This window comes from Corylus avellana, chromosome ca6, assembly GCF_901000735.1.
Source record: "Corylus avellana chromosome ca6, CavTom2PMs-1.0".
Classification (NCBI taxonomy): domain Eukaryota; kingdom Viridiplantae; phylum Streptophyta; class Magnoliopsida; order Fagales; family Betulaceae; genus Corylus; species Corylus avellana.
Window position 1 is genome coordinate 24,158,777 of NC_081546.1, and position 26,820 is coordinate 24,185,596.

Consider the following 26,820-nt stretch of genomic DNA (forward strand, 5'->3'; position numbering starts at 1 on the left):
AACCGGTTTTTGAAAAAAATTAGTGTTTGGAGTTCATTTTAGGTATTGGGCCTAAAATAAACCCATTATTTTTTTCATAAGTTAGCTCATTTAAAAAAAAGCTAGTAATCTTTTTGTCTAAATTAAATAGGTTTTATTGTGATTGTTCCAAATAATTAAAAAATAAACCCAAAAAAACCTAAAAATCCTAAAAAATCAATGTTTTTGCCTATATGAGCCTTAGAAATAAAAATTCATATCTTTTAAAATACCCTAAAAATCATTTTAAAACCTTCAAAACCAGAAAAGTGAGAAACCTAATTGCCTAAGATCCTAAACGCTGCATAAAAGACTAAAAGAATTAATATATATATATATAATTTAATAAAATAAGACCCGGTTTTGATTTTCCTGGTTTTTACCGGGTGCCAAAAACTGGGACCAGAACCGGGGTCCCAATTTTTTTTTTTGGCAACCGGAACCGAAACCGGTCCCCGGTTTCCCGGTCCCAGTTCCGGTTTCTCCGTTATTTTTGACACCCCTACAAAAAACCAAAATTTAAGAAACTAAGTACAGCATGACATACCTCAACTCTTACAGTTGTCCAAATTTGCATTAAAAGCATTAAAAGAAAACTTGTCCCCACGCTATTGCTGCCACATCCACCTGCTTTGCATTAATATAGCATTTACCACACTCTTACACACTTCAGCATTCAGGAAGCTTAAATTCTGGCACAATTGAGATATTACAACTTGATAGATCTGGTTCATAATTACATCTCCCGTACAAAACAGCCATCATCTTTCTTTTGGCTAATGGTTGGGACCCAGAAGGGAAAGAAGAAAAGTCCTGTAATGACCTGATGTTTCTGAGTTGACTGCATCATTCAATGTCTTCTTGTATTTCTTCAAGTATTCAGCTTTTATATACTGCATATCGATCTCAGCCCTGGTCACAATTACCCTTATAATGGTGTTGTCATTAGTTCCTAAACCCTTCATAGCTTTATGCAACACCTGCAAAAATTTAGAGGTGATAGGACACATCCATGACCTTATTGGTAGGTTCTTGAGTACCATGATGCCAAACCATCAGTAAAAGTAGAATATCTGGCTTTGTTTGTGCAGATATACAAGAGATAAAGAAACACAGAGAATCAGTTTTGCTAAGTATTCATCTCTATGGAATTTTGATATCAGAATGGTGGATATAGTCATGAATCAATTGTTAAGTCACTTACTTTTTCTTTTGCTGGTTTCTACTGTTTACAATGGAACTTATTGGAATAATGGAAGGAGGTATTTGGAGGGCCAATCCAAAGAAAATTGTGAGTAAGCTTTACAGAATTATTGTGAAGTTGTGCAAATAGAAATTGGTCCCTATAGTAGAAGTTTTGTACACTATAACATTGGCGTTATCCAATAAGAAACAAAGAACATGTGAAAGCTTTGAAGTTGTCCCTACTATAATAATATGCCTTCAAGAATCAAGCTGATTTCAACTATACACTATAATAAGAGGTTTTTTGTTCTGACATGCTATTCCTAAAACTTAGGGTAGTTGTCTCTACTAGAATCAGGTAACATAGACACATTACTAGCAGGTTTTTCATTTACCTTGCCTTTCTTGCATAAAACGCCAAGTTTGTGAAATTATTTTTGTAACAAACTTCTCCATTATAGCCAAATTGCAGCAAAGAGAAACAACAGCTAAGCTTAGAGAGTGGGATGATACCTTTGCAAAGTACTTTGCAGGATTCTCTGCACAGCGTAAAATTGTCAAGAGAGCATATTCAAAATGACCTGATGTTTCACTCTTTATTGCCTGAGATAAGTTCAGTTTGGCCAAGTGTCAGAACAGAAATTTCAAGAGTGAATAAGCTTGGGGAATCGATAAACAAAAGGGTGAGATCATAGAAAGAAACTATACACTTTTTAGTGAATTTCCATACATGCCATGGTAAGCATAACAAATAGCAGCCAATTGTGCCCTGCTTCGCTGACAGAATATGCGAATAAAGGTGTTCTCATCAGTTCCCAATTTCTTCTCCCCTGCTTTAAAAAGAGCCTTTGCATCCTTCTCAGTTATTGCTCTGTCAACTTCCAGACCTTCATAACGGGGTGTGCTTACATATGCAAGCAAGAGCTACACCAAGTATTTTGCATTAAGATAATGAAGACATTCCTTGTATATCTTAACAAAAGATATTCTAAAATATGAGAATTGAACGTTAAAAAGACTCTGCATGACAAGGATTCAAGTTGGACACCTTGTTATCACAAACCATGCATCAAGCCACCCGTCATTATAGATATACAGTCCTCTAAGATCAGTAGGTTGTCTAGTTACTTCGCTCTCTATTTCAATTTCAAAGCATCCTTGGAAAAAGCATTTTGAAATTCAGAAGAACTACATGGAGGAGCCATTGAACAGCTCAAATAATGCCCGGGCACACATGACAAGGGTTAAAGTTGGATAGCTTGCTATCTCAAAAACCAAGCAGCTACCCCTCATTTCAGATATACAGTACTCTAAGATCCTTACGTATTCCAAATTCCAATAACTAAAAGAAGAAGAATAATTAAACCCAAATCCTAAAGACTGAAATGCAAGCTTCCCAAAAAATTCCAATAAAACAAAAAATCATTTTTTTCCCCTTTCTGCTGAGGCGCTGCCATGTATTTCATCTTTTTTACCTACCCTACTAAGACATTGACACAATCCCTTTTCCTTTCTTTTTCCTCCCCGTGCCCCCACTGAGTACCTTTTTGCTGTCCTTTTCTTCACACAACCAGCAAAGGAGATAGAGCCCAAAAAAAGCAAAGGATATAGAAGAGATTGGTGCTTTCCTCCCCCTCTTCCTGCTTTTTTCTTATCTATTATTCTGGTCAGTTAGGCCCCCACGCTCCCACAGCTGCACTTCTTCTTCTTCTTTTTTCCTATCTTACAATGTGATTTTGGGTCACTTTGTCCCCCATGGCCCCATGCCCCTAAGGCCCACTTAATGGCTTGTGTTTTCTAAGAAGTAAGAACCAAGAATCATTATTAGAAATATTATTAATTGGACTTGGTTCTGAATTTGGGGTCACTTAGGAGTTAGGCCTCTACGGCCACTCTTGCTTTTTTTCTTTTTGATTTTGGTCATCCATTTTACTGCCTAGTTATGAATTCAGACTGAACTTAATCATGTTTGGGTCACTTGGCCGGCCCCTCACAACAAAATCTTGGCTCCACCACTGTTAGCAACTCTGCAACCCAAGGCACAACCAAAGGATTCCTCTACTTCATGATCCAGCAGCACAACCAAAGGATTCCTCTATTTCATAGTCCAGCAGCAGGTGCAATATATAAATTCATTATTAATTTAATTCTGACTTTTAAAAGCCTCATCTTCAATGTACACAGCAATTGCTAAGGGTCATCCTACAGACAGAAGGTCATGCTTTATTTAATATGTTAGGCAGTTTTGCATATCCATTGGTCATTTGCAGGGCTTACTTTTTAGCCAATATTAAGTTGCAGTTACATTCAAGTACATATAATCATAGATCATACCAACACTTAGAAGCCCACATGGCTACAACATTATGATTTGCAGTTACATTCAAGTACATATAATCATAGATCATACCAACACTTAGAAGCCCACATGGCTACAACATTATGAACGCCCTATTTGAAGGGGGTTGGGAACATTAACTCTGGATTTTATCAGAATGCAAATCATATAGATAAACAAAAGGACAGTTAAATGAGATACCTGGATATTATTCATAAAATGCTGTTAGCTTAAAGTGAGAATTTCAAAAAGGAATCAAAGATATTTGTCTCCAAAGCATAATAGTTCAGCCTTGATTAAAGCAAAATTCAGAAACATAGAGAAAGGTTACCTTTTTATGATCTGCAGAGGTGTTTCTTTCAATATCATGTTCAAGGGGAACTCCAAATTTTGAATGATATATTTGTTTAAAACTTTGTATCTGAGACGGGGTACGAGAACATAATACTTCAGTTGCAGCTTCAAAATTATGTGTCTCTGTTAATGCCTGCCTGGGAATGATTGCATCACGTCCTGCTGGATCATGCATCCAGAGGAGAACTGCTGTCTGATAAATCGAAGAATATCATATGAACAGGAGTTAAAGCTATAATAAATATATCAGCATATAGAATTCAGATCTAGATGCTTTGGCAGAGTTTATAAATACTGTCATATACAATTCTATCTCCAGTAGTTGAGTGCAAAAAAGAAATGAAAAAAGAAAAAAAAAAAAAATCATAAAAAAGGTATAGCTGCTCCACAGACCTTAGCCTAAAAGAATTCATGAGTAGGTATAATATTGCTACCTCTAATTTTCCATGAAGCTCTGAAGACAAGCGTTTAAGAAGGTCATCAGAATACATTGTTCTATATTCTTGTTGGATGAGAGCACGCTGTGTTGCATCACGATGGGCAAGAATGCTGACCACTGCTGCAGTATCGCACCCTAACCCTGGAAAAACAAAATTAAACAAGAGTATTTGGAAATGAATATTCTGCATACGCAATGAAAATTCTTAAAACACCTTGTAGAAGACTCAATGGGAAATCCCAATATCCTTAATATGGCAGCTCACAGAAGGAATATAGTTAATATCTCCTCTTTTAAAACTTTGGGATGTATAACAATCAATATCTTGTACAATCAAAATGTAGGAAACTGGTGGCGGAACTTGATTTGTTCCACCAAGAACTACCACTCAAAAAAATTAAGGCCCCATTTGTTTCATCATAAAACCTTTTTCTGGAAAAATGTTGACTCCACTTTTGGGTGTTTGGGCAGCTGAAAATTTTGAAACCGAAAAACATTTTCAGTTGACCAAAGAAAACAATGCTAATGGGGCATAAAAAATGTTTTACTCTTTTCGTTTCCATAAACCATTTTCCACCCCTCTCCGTCACCACACCCTCATTCTCTCTCTCTCTCAAACAGAAATCACCGCCGTCAGCGACCGCTATTGGTAACCACCATCTCACTCTCTCTTCTCTTTGCCTTCCACAATCGGCAACCACTATTGTCTTTGCCTAGCAATAGCCACCAACTTCACAATGCCACCGCCATCAACCACTGGAGACCATCGCCGTCACGCTACCACTGGTCTTCCGCCGCTGTCTAATCTTCTCTCTCCACTATCAACCACTGGAAATCATCGACTTTCTCTGCTCTCTCTCTCTCTCTTCCATGCCGCCTGTTTTCATGTTCATTGTGATTTGTGGATGGCCGATTGGTTGGGTTATAAGGTGTTGATCTTTGATTAAGGTTTTGATAGGTGTGATTTTTTGAATTTGGTGTTTGTGTGGTGATTTTGCTGCAGTGTATGCTGATTTTCGGTGAGAGGACTGTGGTGGTGATTTCTGGTGTGTTTTTAAAGCATTTTCAACTTCCAACCAAACACTTAAAATGTTTTCCAAACCATTTTTTTGCAACCAACCACTGAAAGATAGCCAATTTTTCCTGAAAACATTTTCCAACAGAAAACATTTTACACTAAAACAAACAAGGGCTAACTTGCCATCTTACAGTGAACATCTGTTGCCTTGTGAAGACAATTATGGCACAACTTAATTTACCCACCAAGCCCTAAGCCAGCATTATATTAGCTGCTTTCAGGTGACTTTTAGCCAACAAAAGCTTCACCTAGTTAATCCCCAACCCATCTACAAAGCCTTATGACCCTCTCTCAACAAATAGAGCTTCACGATTTTCCCCAGCCCCAAGTAACCAAATAAGCAAGCCTAAAAAAAATTTCCAACTCTGTCCTTCATCGTTTGGTCATGCCATCATAAATTGTTAAGACTCCGTTCTAACTATTTCAGGAAATAAAATTACCAAATATAACATATTCTACTGATTTAAGATGATAATCTTGTAGCAATAAAAAATATTAACTTTTTCAGCTTAACTTCCAATGGCAGAATCTTTTCAAACCAACTTTTGGGTCCTATTTTTGCTCATGACAAGCCAATGGTTTAGAACTATTTACAAGTTTTAGACAATGATTCTACTCATTTCTTATAAATATATCCAGCATTCAAATGTATACCAGTTGTTCAGTTGCATATTAATACAAAATAAGATAAAAGACAAGATGACTTTCTAGGTCACTTAAAAGTCTTAAAAGTTGTCATGGCACAAATTCTTCATTGCTTCTGTTGTTCATACACACTTTAAAAATAATATTTTGAACTACTTATAACATTCACGCATGCAGATATCTTTTTTCCAGAAGCATCTCAATAAAAATCAAATCACAATTTGTAAAAACTACTTTGGGTAATAAGTATCAGTGGCATAAACTTTTCAGCCGGCAACCAGACTGCTTTTCAGTTATCGGTTTGGGAGCAATATCCTAGAGGAAAAAGCCCTTGTTACAAAATGCAAAACATTCTGAATCATGCAGAAATATCACCTTTTTCTTCCTTGCCGAAAATCTCCATTTCTTTCTTGATTATGTTATTCTTTTTTCTTTCAATTGCTTGGCTAACTCCCCCTACCCATGAACCCTCCCAGTCCTAGTAAAGGCAAGATTCAAAATTCCAGGTCTCTGGTACAAAGCCAATAGACTTTACCAGCTAAACCAGCCAGCACCTTCTTATGTTAATCTTTTAATTTTAAGCCTACCCATTTCATTGTCAATGGAACTAATTGCACCCTAAAAACAAATCACTGATATTTTAGTCTAGTTTATTTGGTTGTCATACACATTTTCCATAAGCATCTGCAAGGGATAGTAACTAAAATCATGTCACAACAAGCTCAATCATACCAATATAGTCACAGCAAATGGATTTGTTACATCATATTTGGAGGCAACATTTCCAATGTTCCAAGCCAAATATAATAACCAGAAAGACATTACTTTAAAAAAAAAAAAAAAAAAAGCAACTAGATCATATGCTTGCTTTTATGATTGTGGTTTCTCAAAGACCATTCTTATTTATGGCACTTGCTTGAGCCATGTGTTTATTTTCTTCCTTCAACTGAAAGAACCATGTTAATGCGCTCTGTGTTTCAATTGCACTTGTTTATTTTCTTTCTTCACTTGAAAGAACCATCAGCTATTTTCTTTCTTTGTATTTTCTCTTCCTGTTATTTATTTTCTTTTCTTTCTTTCTTTCTCTCTTCCCCAAGACTTCATTAGTTGAAACAACAAAATCAAAATTCTACACATTTATGATTTTTATTTTTTTAAAAAAAAATAAAAAAAATCAAGTAACTGTCAATTATGCAACAAAGTCTTAATGTTTTATATCCAATGGGAATAGATCTAAAACCTTAATTTTTTTTTTTTTTTTTTTTTGCTGTGAGAATCACCATGAAAATTCATGATAATATCAATATTCTAGTTAATAAAAGACAAAAATTCATGACCAACATCATTCACAGCTAACAACTCTGTCACCTATAATTACCTGTGCGTGCTTAAGCATATGACAAGACATGATTCTTTTATACGGAAGATGACCCTTATCAACTGAAATGGAACAACAAGTTCTGGGTCTTGTAACCAGAGTCTAGATTGTTCAAAGAAAATATTGTTTCCAGATGCAGAAATACAATTCCAAATATGCCATTGTGCACTTTTTTTTTTTTTTTTTGATAAGTAAATATGCCATTGTGCACTTATGTTAGAACAAAGGGTGAAATAAAAAATACCCTCATTGCTAATCATGTTGGGCTTTCTTTGAGCACAGCACAAGTTTCTTTTGTAACCCGAAATGCTTAAATGAATCCGTATCACAACTTTAAAAACCCCATTATCAGAGTATAGACAATAGTTTCAGCCATCTTGACAAGATTTCACTTCTCATTACAACTTGCCTTAAAAGCAAGTTTTAATACTTATTAAACATGCTTTGGAAGTAAAAGCTCGGCTAGATAATGCGTGCCAACAAATATAGGATAATAAAGTCAGTTTAACGAAACAATATAGCAAGGATAGACACAAACACACACAAAAAGACAAAGCTTGGTGCTTAAAGTTCAAGCAATTTAAAGAATTGTAAAGGAAAAAATATAATAATGGGTACACTAGTTTCAATTCTCTCAAACTCTCACTAAAAAACAAACAAATTTATCGGAAAAATTACCACTCTATCATTTGGAAACCGTCACAAAAACTCCTTTTGATTTGGAGTAAAATGACCCAGAAACATGAAATTTGACTCTCAGTAGGCCTAAGAACGTGCTGAAATAGCACTTTTTCAGCTTATAAATCCAAGAACAGATTTGTGTGCTGCCTCTTTCACAAATCGTAAGGTTTACAGAGGGTTTTCAAAAGAAGTTAATTTCCACTTATAATTTACCCAAAAAAAATAAAGAGTAAATTTTCATAAATTAAGAACGAGTATATCCCACAGAGAAATACAGGAAAATAAAAAGTAAAAAAAAAAAAAAAAAAAATTGGGTTTTTTACTTGAAATTTCTGTATGTTCGAGGATTTCCATGGTTGGATCAACAAAACTAGTGAACCACACATAAAAGCAATAACAAAACAGAAATTTCAAAAACAGAGAGACAGAGTACCCTTGAAAGCGCGGTAAAGTGCTATAGTGTCGTCCCTTAGGGAAGTGGGAACCGGAGGAACGCTCAGCGTCGACATTTTCTCTTGTTGTGGTTGTGGGTCTTTGCGAAAAAACAGAGGCAGAGCAGCCGTATATTTGAATTGCTTGAAGAGATGTAACGTTGGACGTCAACTTCTTTCTTTTTTTAAGTATCTTATCTTACCTTACACGAACTTGACTTACGTGCCAGATCAACATGTGTCCCTTCATGTGTCCCTTTCTATTTTGGTGTTTAAGACTAAACGATGTCGTTTTAGTATAAGGTTTTTCTCTCTATTGACCCCACATGGAGTTGTTGAGCTACCCTTAAATTATTGAAATAAGAGATATGTTAGAATCTAATAAAAATTTCATATTTTGTCCATAAAAGTCCATATAATAAGATGTCACATTATTTTCTTTTTATTTTATCTTTTTTTCCTTCACAAAAAAATAATGTGGCATCTTGTTATGTAAACTTTTATGGACAAAATGTAAAGTTTTTATTATATTTTAACATTTTTCATTGAAACAAAGTACCAACTGCATTTCTCGTATATTATATTTGCCAATTAAAGCTAGTAACCCCATATACTTATCATATCTTTGTGGAGCATGTATGCCAAACATCTCAAGGATTTGATTCTCGATCTCCATTGATGTTTGTCTTCTTGTTGAACTTATAGGGGTGGCTCAACAACTCTCTTTTCCTTTTTCTTTTTTAAATAATGTTAATGAAGCATATGGGACACTTATCGGATTGTGATTGAACTTGACGTGACACATCTTTAAATTATTGAAACAAAGTACCAACTACATTTCTCATATTTTATATTTGTCAATTAGAGCTGATAACCCAAGATACTTATCATATCTTTGTGTAGCATGTATGCCAACCATCTCAAGGATTTGATTCATGATCTTCATTGATGTTTTTCTTCTTGTTGAGCTTATAGGGGTGGCTCAACAATTCCCTTTTTTTTTTAAAAAAATAATAATAATGTTAATGAAGCATATGAGACACTTGTCAAATTGTGATTGGACTTGACGTGACACATCTTTAAATTATTGAAACAAAGTATCAACTGCGTTTCTCGTATTCTATATTTGCTGATTAGAGCTGATAACCCAAAATACTTATCATATCTTTGTACAGCATGTATGCCAAACATCTCAAGGATTTGATTCCTGATCTCCATTGATGTTTTTCTTAGCTTATAACGTGAGGCCTTCTCATAGATTTCCAGCAACCTGCTAGTCAAGTAGTCAACCTACACCATTACTAGGAGTTTGCCTTGCAAAACAAACGCTATCGTTAGCGAAGAAAAAAAAAAGGTGATTTAATTTAGGGCCTTTATTGGAAGTTTTTTTTTTTTTTTTCTTCTTTCTATTGGAAGTTGAAATACCTATTACGACTCTTGTGCTCTCTGCATGGTGGAGGAGAGAGCTTATGGCCTCCACACAAAGAATAAAATGGTAAAGAGATAAACCCTTATACATCTCGATGTCACAATGTTGACGTAAGCTATAATTAATCTTATCATTTGCATTAATGACAAAGCATTAATCCATAGTGAGTTTATTTTCCGTCACTATTCCGCAAAGGTCCCAATTACTTCTCTTGCCTTTCTGAAAGACTCTTGAATGTGGCATTAGATTCTCATTTATTGAGTAGATATATAAGTAAATTTCCTCAAACCTTCCTTCTGCATCGTCGTTGTACTGCCCTTCGCCCCATCACCATGGATATGCTTGAGAACTAGTTATAACTTCCATTAATAATTCTTTTACGATATAGTGTTTATGTGATGCCTTGCAAATTGTTAATGCGGTCCAAGTGAAGCACAAAAATTGAAGTAGTTTCGAGCATATTGTAGCTGGAAGTTGAGATCATATACGTACGCTTGAATATATTAAAATGGATGCAAATTCTGCAACTCATTGTTTGGGTAGAGAAGCCATAAAGTATGTTGTAGATAAGGTTTGACTTAAGGAAACTCCAACTTGTATCTATGGTATTGTAATCAGAGTGCATATTACCTCTGATTAATGCGTCTTTTATCAATGAAGAATATATTTGTTCAAAGTATACCTAACAATATCTTGAGTAGATGAATTGTAAAAATATTGCATGAATACTACGTTCGATATTAAATCATTGAAGAAAATGTACTTTTGCACTTAGACCATCAAACTAAAAATTGTAACACTTTATTCCTCCAACTACTACCTGGTTGCAAATTACGCCGGTTAGTATCTAACCCTAAAATAAATGAAAAATACCACACAAGACGGTTGCATGACTTATATATATATATATATATATATTGTTCAAATCACTCTTTAAAGATTATTTAAAAAAAAAAATTAAATGGGTACTCAAACCACTAACCATTTCAAGAATTGCGAACCACCCTACAACCTTGTGATGATGGTTTAGCTATCCCTCATGTTTGAGAGACGGTATGTTCACTTTTTTTTATAATTTTCTTAATTTAAATAAAAAATAAATAATAATAGAGGGTATAGCCAGAGGGTTTGAGATAGGGCATATCAACTCCTAAAAATTCTTCTTACCATGGTAAAAAAAATTTCATATGCCCTCCTCAGCCATGATTATGCCCCCTGTCAGCAATTTTTAAGGGCAAATGCCCTCCTCGACGGCCTCAGCTACATGATTATGTCCTCCCAAGCCCCAACCATGATTATGCCTCTAGGAAAATTTTAGAGAAGTTGAAGAACGTAAGGTTGAAGATGAATAAACCGCACCGTTTCACTAACCCAATATTTTTCTTGAAGCTTCTCACTTCATTGCGTAGATAATGAATAAAAAATACAATTTTTTATTTGAAATAATATAATTGACAAGACAAAGGTATTGGTGCAAAAAAAAAAAAAAAAAAAGGACATGCGTGCAAGTGTAAAGCGTGAAAAATACAATTTTTTATTTGAAAGAGTGATGATAGAGAAAACATAGGCATGATGTACGCATGTGTCTTTTAATATATATATATATATATATATATATATATATACAAACAGCAAAAAATAAGACAAAAAAAAAAATCAACATTTGTACATCCCCTAAAAAATATCCTAGCTCCGCCACCCATATAGCTTATACGTGGGGCAAAATATTGGAAAATTCAGTTAGTTGGTTATATTAGATAAATATTTTTGTTTTTTAAAAAAATAAAAAGACGAAAGTATCCATTAAATATAATTAATTAAATATTATTCTGTTAGAAAAAATTAGAAAGATACTAATACCCTTTTTTTTAGGATCTTGTTACTAGAAAACCGGGTGAATTCTCAAGAAATTAACTCGTTGCACGTGTCCACGACACAGAACATCGGCACCCGACATCCACTAGCAGGACGACACGTTTCACCGAGAGTTATGTAAAAGCAGCTAGCTGGTTTTGACTACTTTTAACCTGCATCCAGTCGCCAAGTCGCCGCATTTCTGCAACGTGTACAACTATTCAACACGGAGACCTCATTTTCGCAAACCTTTCGAAATATTTCTCTTATTAAACGACACGTGTCATCCTCCAAGCCATCCAATTAGAGATTAGATGGTGCTCCTGGATTTGGACATTTCTAGAAGCCGTCCAATGTTTTTCCTTCAAACAAATTCAATTCTGAGAGAAAGCAAAAGCCAAGAGAAAATCATCGTGCTCATCTGTATTTGAGCTGCCGGAGCAAACAAAGGAAAGAAAAAAAAAAAAAAAAACCCTAATTTGATTGATCCATTTCTTCATCCACACTCGTCGAATTTTTGTTAATTTATAAAGTCTACTTGCTCTAAATTTGGGAGGTTCTTCAACTAAATTTAGCAAACTAATTGTTTATTTAAGCAGAGAAGAGTAGGAGACAATTCTTTTGGTTTATGATCTGTTACAGCAAGACACCGATTGTAATCCCTAGGGAAATTCCGCAATTTCATGCGGGAAAGAGAAGCATATCCGTGAAGTCGACCCGATTCGGAGCCGAATATCCGTTGGTTTTGGGGCAGAGGAGGAGGAGAGCGGTAATGGAGATTACGTCTTCGTCGTCGTTGTCGCCGTCGCCGTTGTTGCTGACGTCGGGTGCGAGCGGGCGCGTGAACGCGCTGTGCTCGCTGCGCGTGTGGAGGAGCCTGATGATGCTGATCAACGCGTTTGTGCTGCTCCTCCTGGTCCCGTTTCGGCGGGCCCCGTCGTCGAGAAAGGAAGAGAAGCGTGAGGAGAGCGGCGGGTCCCACCGCCATCAGAGGAAGGTGGTGCGGGTCCCTGCGAGGATGGTGTCGTGGAGGAAGAGCGGCGCGGTGGTGGAGCAGGAAGTGGCGGCGAGGAGAGCGCTGGCCACGAGGAGAGTGGTGCAGGATGGTCATGCTGATGGTGGTGGGGATGATGATGATGATGATGAAAAGAAGAAGAGGAGGTCGGTGAGGGAGTACTCGCTGTTTGTTACCGCGAGAGGCGACACCATTTTCACGCAGTCCTGGACGCCGGTTTCCGTCAACACCAGGTAGATATGCTTATTTGCTCTGTTTTTCTGTTTCTTTTCCTTTTAAAAAAATAATAATTTTTTTTTTTTTTTGAAATACCCATTGATTTTGCTTCTCCTTTTTAATTTTGGAACAAATGTTTTCTTTTTTTGTTTGGCATAAGGGATTTATTTGCTTATAATTGTTTAATATCGTCTCTTTTAATATTAAAATAAAATAAAATTCCAAGGGGGCGCTTAAAAAAAAAAAAAAAATTTACAATTCAAGGATTACTCATAAAATATAAACGACCGACTCTTCTCTAATTCAATTGAAATGAAAGAGAATCCATTTCCTCTGCCTTCACCCCTTTGTAGGAGTGGTTTCTTGCCGCGGTGAAGGTAAGGGTTGGCTCCACCGCCGCCTTCCTGTACAGGGTGACCCCAAATCCAAAGGGACGATAGACTCCACCTCTGTTGTCGTTTTTTTTTATTTTTTTTATTATTATGTTTTCTTAAAAAAGAAAAAGTCATAATATGCTTATGTAAGAAGTAGACATTTTTGTCACGTAACTTTTACGAATAATATGGACTGCAGCATTTTGTCGGACCGTGCCCCAGGGGTCTGTCAGATATCATTTCTCTTGGCTGTTTCTTAATCTAATATCTCTTTCATGAGGTACCCCTATTTCATGGGGTCCCCTCCTGTGTCTCTTACCTGTTATGGAAGAAGCCACTGGGGTGAGAACAAAATTTCGGATTGAGATCCCATGCCATAGGTACTGCACCACCCTTGTTGTGCAATGAACAACCCTGATCTTGACAACAAGGCTAAAATAATAATAATAATAATAATAATAATTTTTGGGTAATTTTTTAAAATAGGTGTTCAGCCAAAAAGGGTGGCCGAGCAGTCATAGGTGATTGCTCGGCCACCCCAAAACCACCACCGTCTGAGTACCCAGTTTAGGACTACCTTTTGTTTCAATGTGCAAGTCATAGGTGATTAAGGACTACCATAATGCACAAGATTCCATGTAACCAACCAATTACCAGTCAAAGACGCAAAGGGAACTCTTTTGAAATTTATCCTGGGTGGACCAGTAACGGGTTTATAATCAGTCTTTTTTCCGTCTTATATTGTCAACACTTCAAAGTTATTATCTCATATGTGTTTTATTTTTTGTTAAATGAATAGAGCTTTGCTATCTTCTATTGATTGCAATATAGAATCTCATGCTAAGCTCTACAGTATCTCCCTCAATCGGTTCTTAGTATCCTTAAGTTCTACAGCAGTTTCACCTAGGTTTCCAACTTTCTTATTGGATCAAAGTGCTAATTGTGCTCTATTTTGTGCAGGGGACTAGTTCTTATTATGCATGGCCTGAATGAACACAGGTTTGTGATTCGTGCATCATCACAGTTTAGAAGTCATTTTCTGTTGACTACAAATGTTGATTTATTTCTCAAGAACTTTCTATTATTGGCTACAGTGGCAGATACGATGATTTTGCAAAGCAGCTGAATGCTAATGGCTACAAGGTTTATGGAATGGATTGGATTGGTAAGTCCAAGAAATACTTTCAGTTGGTCACCATTGAATTTCACCTCCTAACTAAGCCAACGTTTTCTGTATGTGTGCGCTTCAACATGCTACTCAAGAGTCCTTGACTATTGATAATAAGTTATTGCTCCAATTATTTTAATCTTACCTCTTAAGTTACTTTGCTCAATTTTTTATTTATTTTATTTATTTTTATTTTTTGTGGTGATTTACTACCAAATCAGAGATTTCATACTCTAATTACCTCCTTGATAGAGGGAGGGCATTTCTATGTGCTTGCTTTATAATGATACCACGAACAATAAATCGAAATAAATTGATGATATACCATTTGTTTAAGTGGTGATCTAATTTTCAGTAAAAGTAGTTATGAACAGATGTGCAGAAGCAAATAATGAGAAATTTTAGGAAAAGGCAGTTAAAACAAAACTAGTTTTTAATATGATTAAGATGGGCTCTCTTACTATCAAGAAATATAATTGATGAGCTGTCTTTCAGTAGAAAGAAAGAGCAACATTATAAAAGTTTAGAAGAATATTGGATTTACAATGCCCTCAATATGTTTTTCGTGAAGCTACTATGAGTGTAATTGATCCGATACCTCTGTGAGGCCTGAATCTGTGATTCTAAACCATAGCAAGGTGCAGACATGGACAGCATTTAACCCCTTATTCCAACGATTCTTTTGTGAGTAAGCCTAGTGTTCCAACAATCCAAAAAGTCTATCATAGCATTCAGATCTTCGTGGTATTCATCTTAGCTTATTATAGTTTTTATACAGTATCAGAGTTCTTGTATGGTAAGGAGATTATACAAAATTATAATTATAAAGTTACTAGGTTCTTCGAATTTTAGAGCAATGTGTTTATGCTCTTCTATTAACCCACTTGGAACACTAGAGATGATTTTTTAAGGTCATATCTGGCTTGGTCAGTTTGAACTGCTTTTTCACGAACTTGTTAACTAGCATAAAGGCTTAATACATTTTTCCTGGACGATGAATCGTTCTTTTATTCTTGTTTTTCTTTTTCAATCGTACTTCTATTTGTGCTTTACGCTTAATGCAGTATGCATAATAGAAAGGTAATACTTTTATGCTAGTATTGTTGAATGCCATGGACAAAGAGAGACCAAAAGGAGTATAATATAGGGGGAAAGTAGGATAAAAGCAAAGTCAGGTCTTCCAAAGAGTTTCCAGTTGCTACTGTTAACGGAAGTTTTAAAGAAGCTGCCCCCCACCTCCCATCGAGACCCAACGCCTCAATTTTATATGTTAAAAATTGCTTTCTGAGTTTAGCCTTCATTTTTCAGTTTCTGGTGTCAAATCTAAACTTTATAAAGAAATGGTGATCGCTTTTTCTCAATGAGTTTTGTATATAACCTTGCAGTTATTTCTTTCTCTCATCAGCTAAACCTTCCAAAAAAAAGGGTAATCTTTTACTTTTGCCCCTTAATTACTGTTTCATAGTCTAGAGATCACCTTTCTTCAACAATGCATCTATATTTGGGTATTGCAGGAATTGAATATCTCATATGGGATGCCTATTGATGCAAAGTAACATGTGAAAGCTCCCCTTGATAAGTAAGCCTATTATTTGCATGTGTTGACTCTACCTGCTATGCTTAACATTTGTAAGAAGAAGGTGCAAGATTTGGAAGTGAAGCCAAAGCCACAAGGAACCTTATCTCTGTTTTATAGGAGCTGAAAAAAGAGAAAATTCCCTTCCAGAATCTGTCTTCTGAAGTTCTCATGAAATGCCCACGCCTTTCTGGAGTCAAGATTTTTAAGAACATCAAACATCTTTTAAACAAAACTTGCATCCAGATGCTTGCGAGGATGGGGCTTTAATATAAAGGCACTATGCTTTAATATGTTCATTTAGATGTTGTTTGTTTGATTTGAATTAAGATCTGAATTTTTCACATTTAAATCAAAATATCCTTACGAAATTTGGTTTTACTCTGCTCTATTGTTAGCCTTCTATATCTTGTGTTGAACCCCTAATGGTCAGTTCCATTTAGTAGCTTTCACTAGTATGTTTATTTGGGCATGGATCACTTCAACTCTGTTGCTTCTACTTGGTGCTTTACTTGGTTCAATAGTTCATAGTTTTTGGTTATGATGTATTTGGTTCTCATCTATTTTTTTGTTCCTTTTTTTTCACACAGGTCATGGTGGAAGTGATGGGCTGCATGCATATGTTCATTCTCTTGATGATGCTGTTGCTGATATGGTATGTTTTGAGGTTCATTTAGTAGGGGCTGATGCATAATAATTAACATGCACCTTTGTTTGTTAATTCTCAACAAAAATTGTTTTAGTTTAATTGTTTGCATTTATCTCTCTTTATTCCTGGACAGAAATCATTTCTTGAGAAGATTTTAGCTGAGGAGAATCCCGGGCTTCCGTGCTTTTGCTTCGGACACTCGACGGGTGCAGCGATTGTCCTGAAGGTAAAGTTTGGTTGAAGGAGGTGACTCTTGCAATACTATGAATCACTCTGATATCTGCATATTCTGATGATATTTTCTAATTCTCTCTTTCACTGACCTAATGGACCTGGAACTTATGCAAGATTCTCATTTTTGTGTTTTTTGTTTTTTGGGTGAATAACTTTAGGCAATGCTTGACCCAAAGGTTGAAGCCCGTGTAGCTGGTGCAGTAGTGACATCACCTGCAGTTGGAGTTCAGCCAACCCATCCTATTTTTGTGGTGAGAACATTCTTTTAATGAGGTCTTTCTTGCATCCAATTCTCAAATGCTTGTGATTTTAGAAAACGGACAATTTTCCTTGGGTATGAAGAAATTAATATCTATCTTTAGAGCACTTGATTCTCAGGTGCATTTAAAATTGCATGTGAGAAACATATCATATTAATATATTGGATTGGAGAATTTTCTTCTTATCAAAGGAAAAGCTATATTGAGTACAATTTTGCTTAGTATCAAAATACACACCACAAATGTGGCATATGAATCAGCTTATTTCTTCATCATGGCAGGTACTAGCACCAATCATCTCATTCTTATTTCCTAGATATCAACTTAGTGCTGCTAACAAGAAGGGCATACCAGTTTCTCGGGACCCGGAGGCACTGATAGCCAAGTATTCGGATCCACTAGTGTATACCGGATCCATCAGGGTAAGGACTGGTTATGAGATTCTTCGAATCACATCCTACCTGCAGCAGAATTTGAGAAAATTAAGAGTCCCCTTTCTAGTTCTCCATGGCATTGCTGATACTGTAACTGACCCAAAAGCTTCTCAGAAACTACACGATGAAGCCTCCTCAACTGACAAAACCATCAGATTGCTAGAAGGGTTCTTACATGATCTCCTATTTGAACTAGAACGAGAGGTTATTGTGAATGACATAATTGAATGGTTGAATTGTAGAGTATGAGGTTATAGGTGGAGTAGGATGGGAAAATTATATTGTGAAAAGGGGAGACTTTTTATGTTGGTGACCATTTTCCTTAGAAGATGAGGATTTTAAAAATAGTGGCTGAATAACAAATTGCACAATTTGGAATTTAAGAATTCCTTATAACAGCAAATGTGTTTTCATTTTCCTTAGAAGATGAGGATTTCTTGCTTGTTTGAATGAATGAAGTTTTCGTATGTGTAATCTTATACAAATATATAAGGGTTACGAACTATCACACCTCACACTCAACATCCTTGAAGTACCAACTTTTTTTAAAATATATATATATATATAGTCAAGTTGTCCTCTCAACTTTGTTTCATTAGAAGCCATTTATGCACTTGTAGGCTTCAGGTGTGGGGCTTAGATTGGGGAGAACAATAATGGTATATAAGTTGTCAACTAGCTTGGTTGTTAAAGCTTTGGGATTATGCAACAGATTTGAAGTTGACTCTTATGTTCATCAGAATCATGGGAGGGCTGCCCCCATTATGGAGTCAACCCTTTAGGGTTTGGAGTAAGAAAACAAAAAGCCTCTAGGGCTGGACCAAATTAAGAGAAAGAAGTGTCATTTATTTCTAAGGAAAATTTTTAAATCAACTACTTACTCTACAACACAGTTCCTTGTAAATAAAATTCAATTCAAGTGAGTCATAGGAAAAAAGAAAAGAAGAAAAGAAGAAGAAACATCCATAAAAGGAGATTGGTTCAAAGGCAAAATTCATGGAGAGAAATTACAAAAAGAGGTGGGAATGTATTTGCTTTATCAATAGGGAAGAAGAGCTATTTTGAGAAATTGAGAAACAATTTTTTTAAAACGAAACCTAAACCAAGCCTGATATCCAAATGCAAGCCAACATCAGTATTTTTATACCATTAGTAATCCACATATATAATCTGTATCAAGGAAACTAAGCCGAGTATAGAATTTCTTTGTGCAATTCTTCTTCTTTCCTTTTCTTTTCGTCTCGCAAGTCATTCAGATGAAGAGATCTTTCAGTTGTAATTCGACGCTAAACAGTTGTGGCACCATGTCCTGACTATAGGGTTTCTATTAAATTGCCTGAAAATTATGCCAGAAATTTGATTGATGTGAAGAAAGCACCTTCAAACCTATGTATCAAGCTGGCAATATATGCATGGATGGATATAGAAAATTAACGTTGAGCCGACTCTGCGAAATAGACCTCATAATCCATAATTGTTCCATTGTTACTTCACATACGCCTGATCTTTCTAAGCGTGTTCACATAGGTATAACTGGAAAATGCTACAAAAAGCTTGCGGAACCTGCAGAAACAAAAAAGATCTTGTAAAATAAAGAAATGAGGTCATTGGAATGCTTATCATATAAAATATCCAATAAAAATAGCCAGAAATTTGCTCAAGGAGAAAAAAATAGGCCAGAGATTTAAGAAATGAATTTCTTGTGATTGATGATAATGGAATCAGCTTCACATCAAAAGAAACGTATAGATTCAAGAAAGAAAACAAATAAATCTCATAACAACGAAGGTTCTCTCTCAATTTCTATTGAAAATAAGGGAAAGAATAAATACCAAACCCATTGGCTTGAGTGTTGTGCCATCGCGAGGAAGCTCTTCTGGGGATGCTCATTTAGCAAGCAATGCATCACTTCACCTGAGTGTTGCATAGCATGTAAAATGGACAACCAGATATCAAGTGGTCCAGTATACTTGCGTAAGATGTTGGTACTAACCTAAGGACAATGAAAAAGACCACAAGAATTATGAAACTTTGTGCAGGAAGCCTGAAAAAAAAAAGTAATTTGCCACATCAAGTCAAAAAAAAAAAAAAAAAGTTTATAAAGTCTGATCATCTATAAACAATTAAATCAGCTCACCAGACTCTGTCCTTTTTAGTAATTGTGTATCAAAATGAAAAAAGAAAAAAAAAAAATATTAGAACCAACCTACTACATTATCTATGAAAAGTTAATATGGGCACCACCATATGGGAAACTTAAGGGCAAAAAGAAAAATAATTATAATCATTAGAAGTAAAGGATCTGTTTGTTCGTATTTTTAGAATATCGTTTCCGTTTTTAGGTTACAGGAAAAAAAAAAGTTTTAAAAAAGTAATTCTGTGAAAACAGTTTTAAAAAAATACATTTGATAAAGTGCTTTTTGAACTGTTTTCTGTTTTTGAATTACATTTAAAAAAAAAAAAAATAGGAACCAAATAGCTCCAAATAATTGAGAAGGTGGTGCGTTTGTAATCAATTTGTCAACAACATAAATTGGAGGTGTTAGTCAATTGATATCCAATGATATTATTTGAAAATAAAGCTGAAGGAAAGAAAACGTACAAGCTCCCAGGCCTCAATAGTTCCTTGTGAAGTATCATGCAAGAACTTGCTGCTTACAACATAGATGAAAAAAAAAAAAACTCTCAAAACATATTTTATTGGCATCATAGTAACATGATCATCAAAGCAGCCATACTGTAAATGGTACTTTGCTCTTACTAAGTAACTAGCGGAATTCATCAGAGGTGGGTACGTAATTCATCTCATTCTCATGCAGTTATCATGAGATAAAACTTTGAGGATTCTCATCATCAATATCTTCGAGATGATGCCAGAGACTTCGGTGTAAAAGCCAATCACAGTAAGGACTCCAAGACTCAATAATAATACCTCACAGCATAGGTTACATGTGTATTTGGTTGCACGGACTTCAACCAGTTTTCACACAATTTGGGCTAGAAGCATTCTACATTTCTAAGCCAGTTGACACTTGACATTAATCAATTTTCAGCACTCAACTTTACAGTATATAAATTTCATTTCCTTCTATTTTCTCAATGACCACCAGTAAGAAAGCACCAAAGCGCAATATTTAAAAATACTTGGTGCACACCAATGCTTGGAAAACTGTTGTAAAAACACAAAAGTGATCAACTGACAACATAATAGTAGATCTCCATGCAATTATCTAGAGCACAATCAATCCATCTTGGCTTTAACAGAACTGACAATAGTTTCCATATTCCAAGCAAAAAAATAGAAGGGTTTAGGAAAGCTTCTTCTACATTCTATAGTTCAGCTTTTTTTTTTTTTTTGGATAAGTAATGGGAAATTTTATAAAAAAGAACAAAGCACCTCTAAGTACACAGGCAATATACACAGGAAGCTTCTAATTGAAATGAGCAAAAAAAAAAAAAAAAACTCAAATGTAACAGCGAGAAATACCCACAAAACCACAACTCGAGAAGCCCTCAAACCCAAAACCCTCAAAACACCAAAGGCCCGAATCCCACACAAAGCACTCATTGTTAGAAAGCGTGAGCCTTGCCTTTCCCACGCCTAGTGGACACTCCCTTAGAAACATAGTTGATGGAGCATTCTAATTGAGAAGCTCCCTTCTTCCTTTTACCTTTCGAGGGAGAACCACTTCCGAGTCCTTGATTCCCTAATCCGAATCCCCCATCAAAGCCCAATCTAAGAGAGTGGCAGGGGGAAAATCATCTAAAAGGTAAGGAAAATCTTCATCCTCCTCATCCCAAAAATCGCCTCCCTGATCTCTCACCATCAACTCTGAAGACGGTCTAAAACCAAATCCAACCGAAGACAACCCAACATTTCGGTCTACATTAGACACTGTCGCCATAGCCATGATCACCATCAGCACCTTCTCCGTGGGATCAAATCTTGTACTAGACACGCTAGAAACCCCACCCGTAATAGCAGGGATTGCAAGAAATACAGCTATTATAACCACAATTACAATCTACCATAAAATGTCTGCAACATGCATGATTAGAATGGGTAGAGAAATAGACTTACAGAAATACATTTTAGGTGCTAGTGCCTAATAGGACTTACCAGAAGTACACTATGAAAAGTAATAAATGTCAGATGTGCATAAAGGCTACAGTTGGAAATTTTCTTACAGCTGTGAAAAAGTTGATGAAATATAAATACAAAAATCAGAATTCAACTTACCAAACCCCATAATGCACATCACGGTGATTACAATGACCCGAAACACCATAGTTATCAAAAGTAATTATCTGAGATAAGCCAACATGAAAAATGAGATCTTAGAGTGACAAACAACATTTATGATAAAAGAGCCCTTCAAAAGATACTTGAAGCATCACACTGAAAAGCCAAGGATGTCAGAAATCTGACACATACAAATTAATGATCACACAAGTCAAGATAGAAATGAACAAAGGGACTCATCTATAAACTAATAAATAAGAAATGAAGAATGGATAAATTTAACCAGTGATGGGAAAACAATCTCACCGAGTCAATGCCATAATTTATAATTTCCCCCTCAATAATCTTAGCCAGTAAAGTATGGTTCCAAACCCTGCCAAAACCATCCTAAAATTGACAAAATGTCAATTTATAGGTGCTACTTCAAATAGTATTTCAAACAATATAAAAATATATATATTTTTTATTGATAAGTCAAACAATATAAAAATATATAGGTTGTTCCAAAACGTTATTGGAGTGGAACCTGCAAATCTGGATGGTCCAGAATCTTCACTTGTTGAAGTGGAACCTGCAGATAAAATTTGAGATGTTATACAATCGGAAACCAATGGCTAGATGAAATGATTTGACTACCAGCATTCTCTCTTTCTTTGGTGATTGGTTGCATTTTTCGCTATCCGCAAGACAAAAGGCTAGTGGAAAGAGAAGGTGAAATCTTTTTACTAGATTTGGAAGAGAAGAATTCAATGCCAGTTAGCTTGAATTGGTTTGAAAACCAACCAATTGATGGGCTCATGAAGCCTCATCTGAAAGTAGAATTGGGTTTTATATTTTCTTGACTGCTTGGTTGCAGTGCAAAGATGGTGGCTCTGTTTCATGTGAACCAGAATAAAATTAATTTATGCAAACCACTTTTGGAAATGAGTTTCAATCTGTCCCTGCAATTCCTTGGACTCTTGGACTAACTAAGACCACTCAACGCCAGTTCCTCAAATTAAGTGTTGAACCCAAGTTCGATATGTCTCATATGCAACTCTCTTTCTTTCGGAAATGAACCACTAACCAATTGAGTATCATATCGTGTTAAGTACAAATATTGAATGCTTGAACTATCGCCTCATAGTCATAGTAGTTGACCTCAATGCCAGTTAGCTTGAATTGGTTTCAAAATCAACCAACTGATGGGCTAATGAAGCCTCATCTCAATGTAGAATGGGTTTTTCTTGACTGCTTGGTTGCAGTGCAACAATGGTGATGAAAACCCCACCATCTCTGTTTCATGTGAACCAAAATGAAATTCTCTAGTTTCTGCTTAGTTGACATGCATGTACATAAGATTGGTTTTTAGCTGCAAACTTTGAGCAATGCTAAATGTTTTTCTTGTGTCCTTTCAAAAATGATGTAGCTTTTAAAATCACAATTAGATCAAATGGTGATTTTAAAAGTTACATCAATTTTGGAGAACCTATGGAGGACATGCGGCATTACTCGCACACTTTATATTACTTTAGCATTCATGTCTCGAATTGGCATTGATTTAGCACTCTAGGTGAATATCAAAATCCCATCTTTATTGTGTCATATAGCAGATCACCTTGAGAATTGCACAAGCTCGATGAAGCTCTTCTTTTCTGATGTCCCCCTTGCCATCGGCATCGCCTACAAAATAAATGAAACTAATCAAAAGGGATAAAACCAGGAAAGAGTATGCTGAAGGATAAATATCACTGGAGAAGATCCAATGTGCCCTACCCCAACTGTATGTAGGAATTATACATGAAACGGTGCATATAATATGCACATAATGTAGTAAAGACTTGCAAAACAAAAATTTCCACATCACAAAGAAAACTAGAATTGAACCAAAAAAGAATTAAAGAGAAAAGGAAAATACCGGAGAGAAACTCTTGTCTGTCAAGGAATAGACTTAGCTATAATAATCTAGATATTTTGGGAAAGCAGCAAGGCCCATCCATGCATAATTTTTTTTCTTTCTTTTTTGCGGGTAAATTACAAAAACACCAAATAGATTTTGAATCCATGACTTCCTCTGCCCCATTTCTTACGGAGAGAGAAAATGTCATTTGAGCAAATTGCTCATGGGCCACATCCATGCATGAATTGTGTTTCAAACAACATCCCTGGTATACTTTTCAATCAAGATCCATGGAGTACACTAAAAACTAAAACTTCACCAAGCCCCGAAATAATCCCCTTTTATAAAAGACCTCTCATATATTAAAGAAGATTTGGGTGAAACAAAGAGGTCATGTCACCAGTTACACAGAAGAGTTTTTAGAATTTACAACTGATGAATCAAATACAATGAACATTTGAAGTATAAGAGACTCATATATTTATGAGAGCTTTGACCTTCTATCACGTCCAGGGTGTAAATGCCAAACCAATTGACGGGCTTGCTTAATGTGGAATGATGACTACTTCAAGGGGATCTTGACTTAAATTCCTTCCATCCCACAATAGATTAAACTTTACAATGGCATGTGTACTCTTTTTGAAAATGCCCTCAGGCGCCTGGAAAGATGGAGGTATATTTGAAAAAGTGTGGGTTCAATGGGAAGTTAAATGGGTAACTGCTTACAATTTTGGAAACTTTCATTAATTTTTATGCAGCCCAAAAAGGAATGTACATTATCTATTATGAGATGAATGGAATAATATCATTCAGCAATTTTTAAACAGTGAGAATGTTGATTACTTTATTTTACACAGATATGGCAGGTGAATTCAAATACCCAAAAAGTGATACACAAGCACATGTATCTTAATGTGAGAGAACACTTCGAAAGAATCACATGTTGATGAATGTGGTCTTACCAATTGACAAGCACAATACGTGCAGATTGTGCCCTCTTGAAGTCAGATAGCTTATTGTTGGAGAAAAGAACCTGCAGAAATGTCATAGAAGGTTCCAACAAAACTAAAAATCACATAACCAAGAATGAACACTTAAAATCAATTTAAACAAGAAAAATTGCAGCATATCAATTAACTTAGACAACAAAATCAAACTTTCTTTCTCGAAACAGACAAGGAAAAAAACTGAACACTTAAAAGCTTTAAGTAACTCGAATATATATCAAGTAACCAAGCAATATTACTAGACTGGAGACATCATGGACAGTATTTAATTGAAGGCATAAGTTCATACAACATCGCAAGGCATCAACAAAAACGATGCTTCAACGCTGAAACTAGGTGGACTTCAGGTATTGATGAACGAAAAAGGGTATCATTAAAGCACTATGGGACTTAAAAGACGCCATCGCATTTGTCACAAAATCAAGATTTCATTCAAGCTTACATAGACTCATCGTCTGGGTGGGCAACAACTAGCAAGACATTTCTCTTGGGAAGAGCTCCACCTACATTTCAATGATAGAAATGCTTTACATAACGCATAAACCTGTTAACCAATAAAACCCATAAAAAAGCCCAACAATATGAAATGAAAGAACTAACGCTTGTGTAAATAACCCACCAGTATTCAAGAATAAGCTCCTGGAAGGTGAGCTTGATCCGCGAAGGATTTTGCACAGAGATGCTACCCAGAGCACAACCAAAGAACCAACAATCAATACCCATCCCATTTAGTACGCGTGCATGCCCACCTGCTGCAACCAAACAACAACAATTTCAAGCTCACAACAAACAATAAGTCTTGGAGGCATTTCAACAAACATATAAACTACAAAAAACGAAAAAGGAACTGAACGGGAATAATAAGGGAGCCTGATTAATTGTGAACAAAGTTAGTAACTTGATTTGGCACTGAGATTTGCGGCTAGTCTGAATTTACAAAGTTAGTAACTTGATTTAGGAATAAATACCTTTGACTTGGACCTTTAACAACTTTATATTTTTTTGCACCTATATTTTAATTTGGAGAATAACTTCTAGAGTAATGCTTGAGAACAACAAAAGTTTCGTAGTATTTTTGTTTTTTCCCAACAAACTGGGGTTAGATTTTTAAAAAACAAAAGGGTTAAATAGGTTAACAATTTTTATTTTTTGCCCCATATGTTTAGTTTTTATCACGAGAGGTACATTGGGTTTACAAAAAAATGAAGATGGTATCTTCGTCTAAATTCCATCCAAAATTTGACAGAAAGACACTTCAAAATCATTAAAAAATTGACACGTGTCCATATACCTAACTAAAAATATATATTTTTTAAATTAAAAACATTAAAAAGTCAGATTGTTTCACTTTTAACATTTAAAATCTGACGGAGAAGTTTAAATTGATTGCAATTGAAATTTCAAGGGTTTAAATTGAGAGGTTTTAAAGTTTGAGAGGGGCTTATCAAAACGTGCGAGTCTAAAGTAAAGTTTCCTCTATAACTTTGTAATGTTTTTAATTTATATATATATATATATATATATTTTATTTTTAATTAGATATATGGACACGTGTTAATTTCTTAATGGCACTGACATGGCTTTCCGTCACATTTTAGATGAAAGTACCATCTCCGTCTTTATATAAACCTAATGTACCTCTTGTAATAAAAACTAAACTCTAGTAACAAAAAATAAAATTGTTAACCTCAAAAAAATATTTAACCAAAAAAAAAAAAAAAAAATAGACCCACGCACGCAGTACGCACATACCTTCAGCTCTCAAAACCCATATTATCTGTCCGTCATACGGGGGAGTTAGAAAGATCGGCAGCAATGGAATCGAAGGGGCTTCCTAGCAACCATTCTAACGACAACAGAGAAAACAGGGTTAAGCGTAAAGAGGTAGATAACACTCCCGAAGCTTCTATAAAGTTTCTTCCTTCTAGTTTTTTT

General features: G+C 35.5%; 3 protein-coding genes and 1 pseudogene across 23 annotated transcripts in view; 2 read left to right on the forward strand and 2 right to left on the reverse strand.

The window, feature by feature from the left end:
* Positions 1 to 579: 579 nt before the first annotated feature.
* On the reverse strand, positions 580 to 8,702 carry LOC132184219 (annexin D5-like; annotated as a pseudogene).
* Positions 8,703 to 12,159: 3,457 nt separating this feature from the next.
* On the forward strand, positions 12,160 to 18,223 carry LOC132184617 (uncharacterized). Its single transcript, XM_059598311.1, has 7 exons — positions 12,160 to 13,078; positions 14,396 to 14,434; positions 14,530 to 14,600; positions 16,770 to 16,834; positions 16,962 to 17,054; positions 17,221 to 17,313; positions 17,604 to 18,223. Exons 1-7 carry the CDS (start codon positions 12,459 to 12,461, stop codon positions 18,003 to 18,005), a joined length of 1,383 nt encoding a protein of 460 aa, XP_059454294.1. The 5' UTR covers positions 12,160 to 12,458; the 3' UTR covers positions 18,006 to 18,223.
* Positions 18,224 to 18,763: 540 nt separating this feature from the next.
* Positions 18,764 to 25,968, reverse strand: LOC132184544 (uncharacterized). Of its 4 annotated transcripts, XM_059598218.1 has the most exons (12): positions 25,854 to 25,968; positions 25,505 to 25,637; positions 25,328 to 25,388; positions 24,841 to 24,911; positions 23,597 to 23,661; positions 22,526 to 22,570; positions 22,306 to 22,386; positions 21,997 to 22,064; positions 20,359 to 20,410; positions 19,589 to 19,749; positions 19,217 to 19,319; positions 18,764 to 19,092 (listed from the first exon to the last, which is right to left on the reverse strand). In XM_059598218.1, the coding sequence occupies exons 2-11, from the start codon at positions 25,611 to 25,613 to the stop codon at positions 19,247 to 19,249; spliced, it is 786 nt and encodes a 261-aa protein (XP_059454201.1). In that variant the 5' UTR covers positions 25,614 to 25,637; positions 25,854 to 25,968; the 3' UTR covers positions 18,764 to 19,092; positions 19,217 to 19,246. The 4 variants fall into 4 exon arrangements, with proteins under 4 accessions (XP_059454201.1, XP_059454198.1, XP_059454202.1 ...); XM_059598215.1 differs by having other exon boundaries at positions 18,764 to 19,319; positions 25,854 to 25,967; XM_059598219.1 differs by having other exon boundaries at positions 18,764 to 19,319; positions 20,359 to 20,407; positions 25,854 to 25,966.
* A 666-nt stretch (positions 25,969 to 26,634) lies between these two features.
* Positions 26,635 to 26,820, forward strand: part of LOC132183587 (uncharacterized) — a 47,912-nt gene continuing 47,726 nt past the window's right edge. For all 18 annotated transcript variants that reach the window (XR_009440488.1, XR_009440487.1, XR_009440489.1 and 15 more), the window contains exon 1: positions 26,635 to 26,769. Coding sequence is in view for 11 of the 18 variants with exons in the window: in XM_059596918.1 (XP_059452901.1) it covers positions 26,701 to 26,769 (69 nt within the window). In the remaining 7 variants the exon portion in view is untranslated. The remainder of the gene's footprint in view (positions 26,770 to 26,820) is intronic.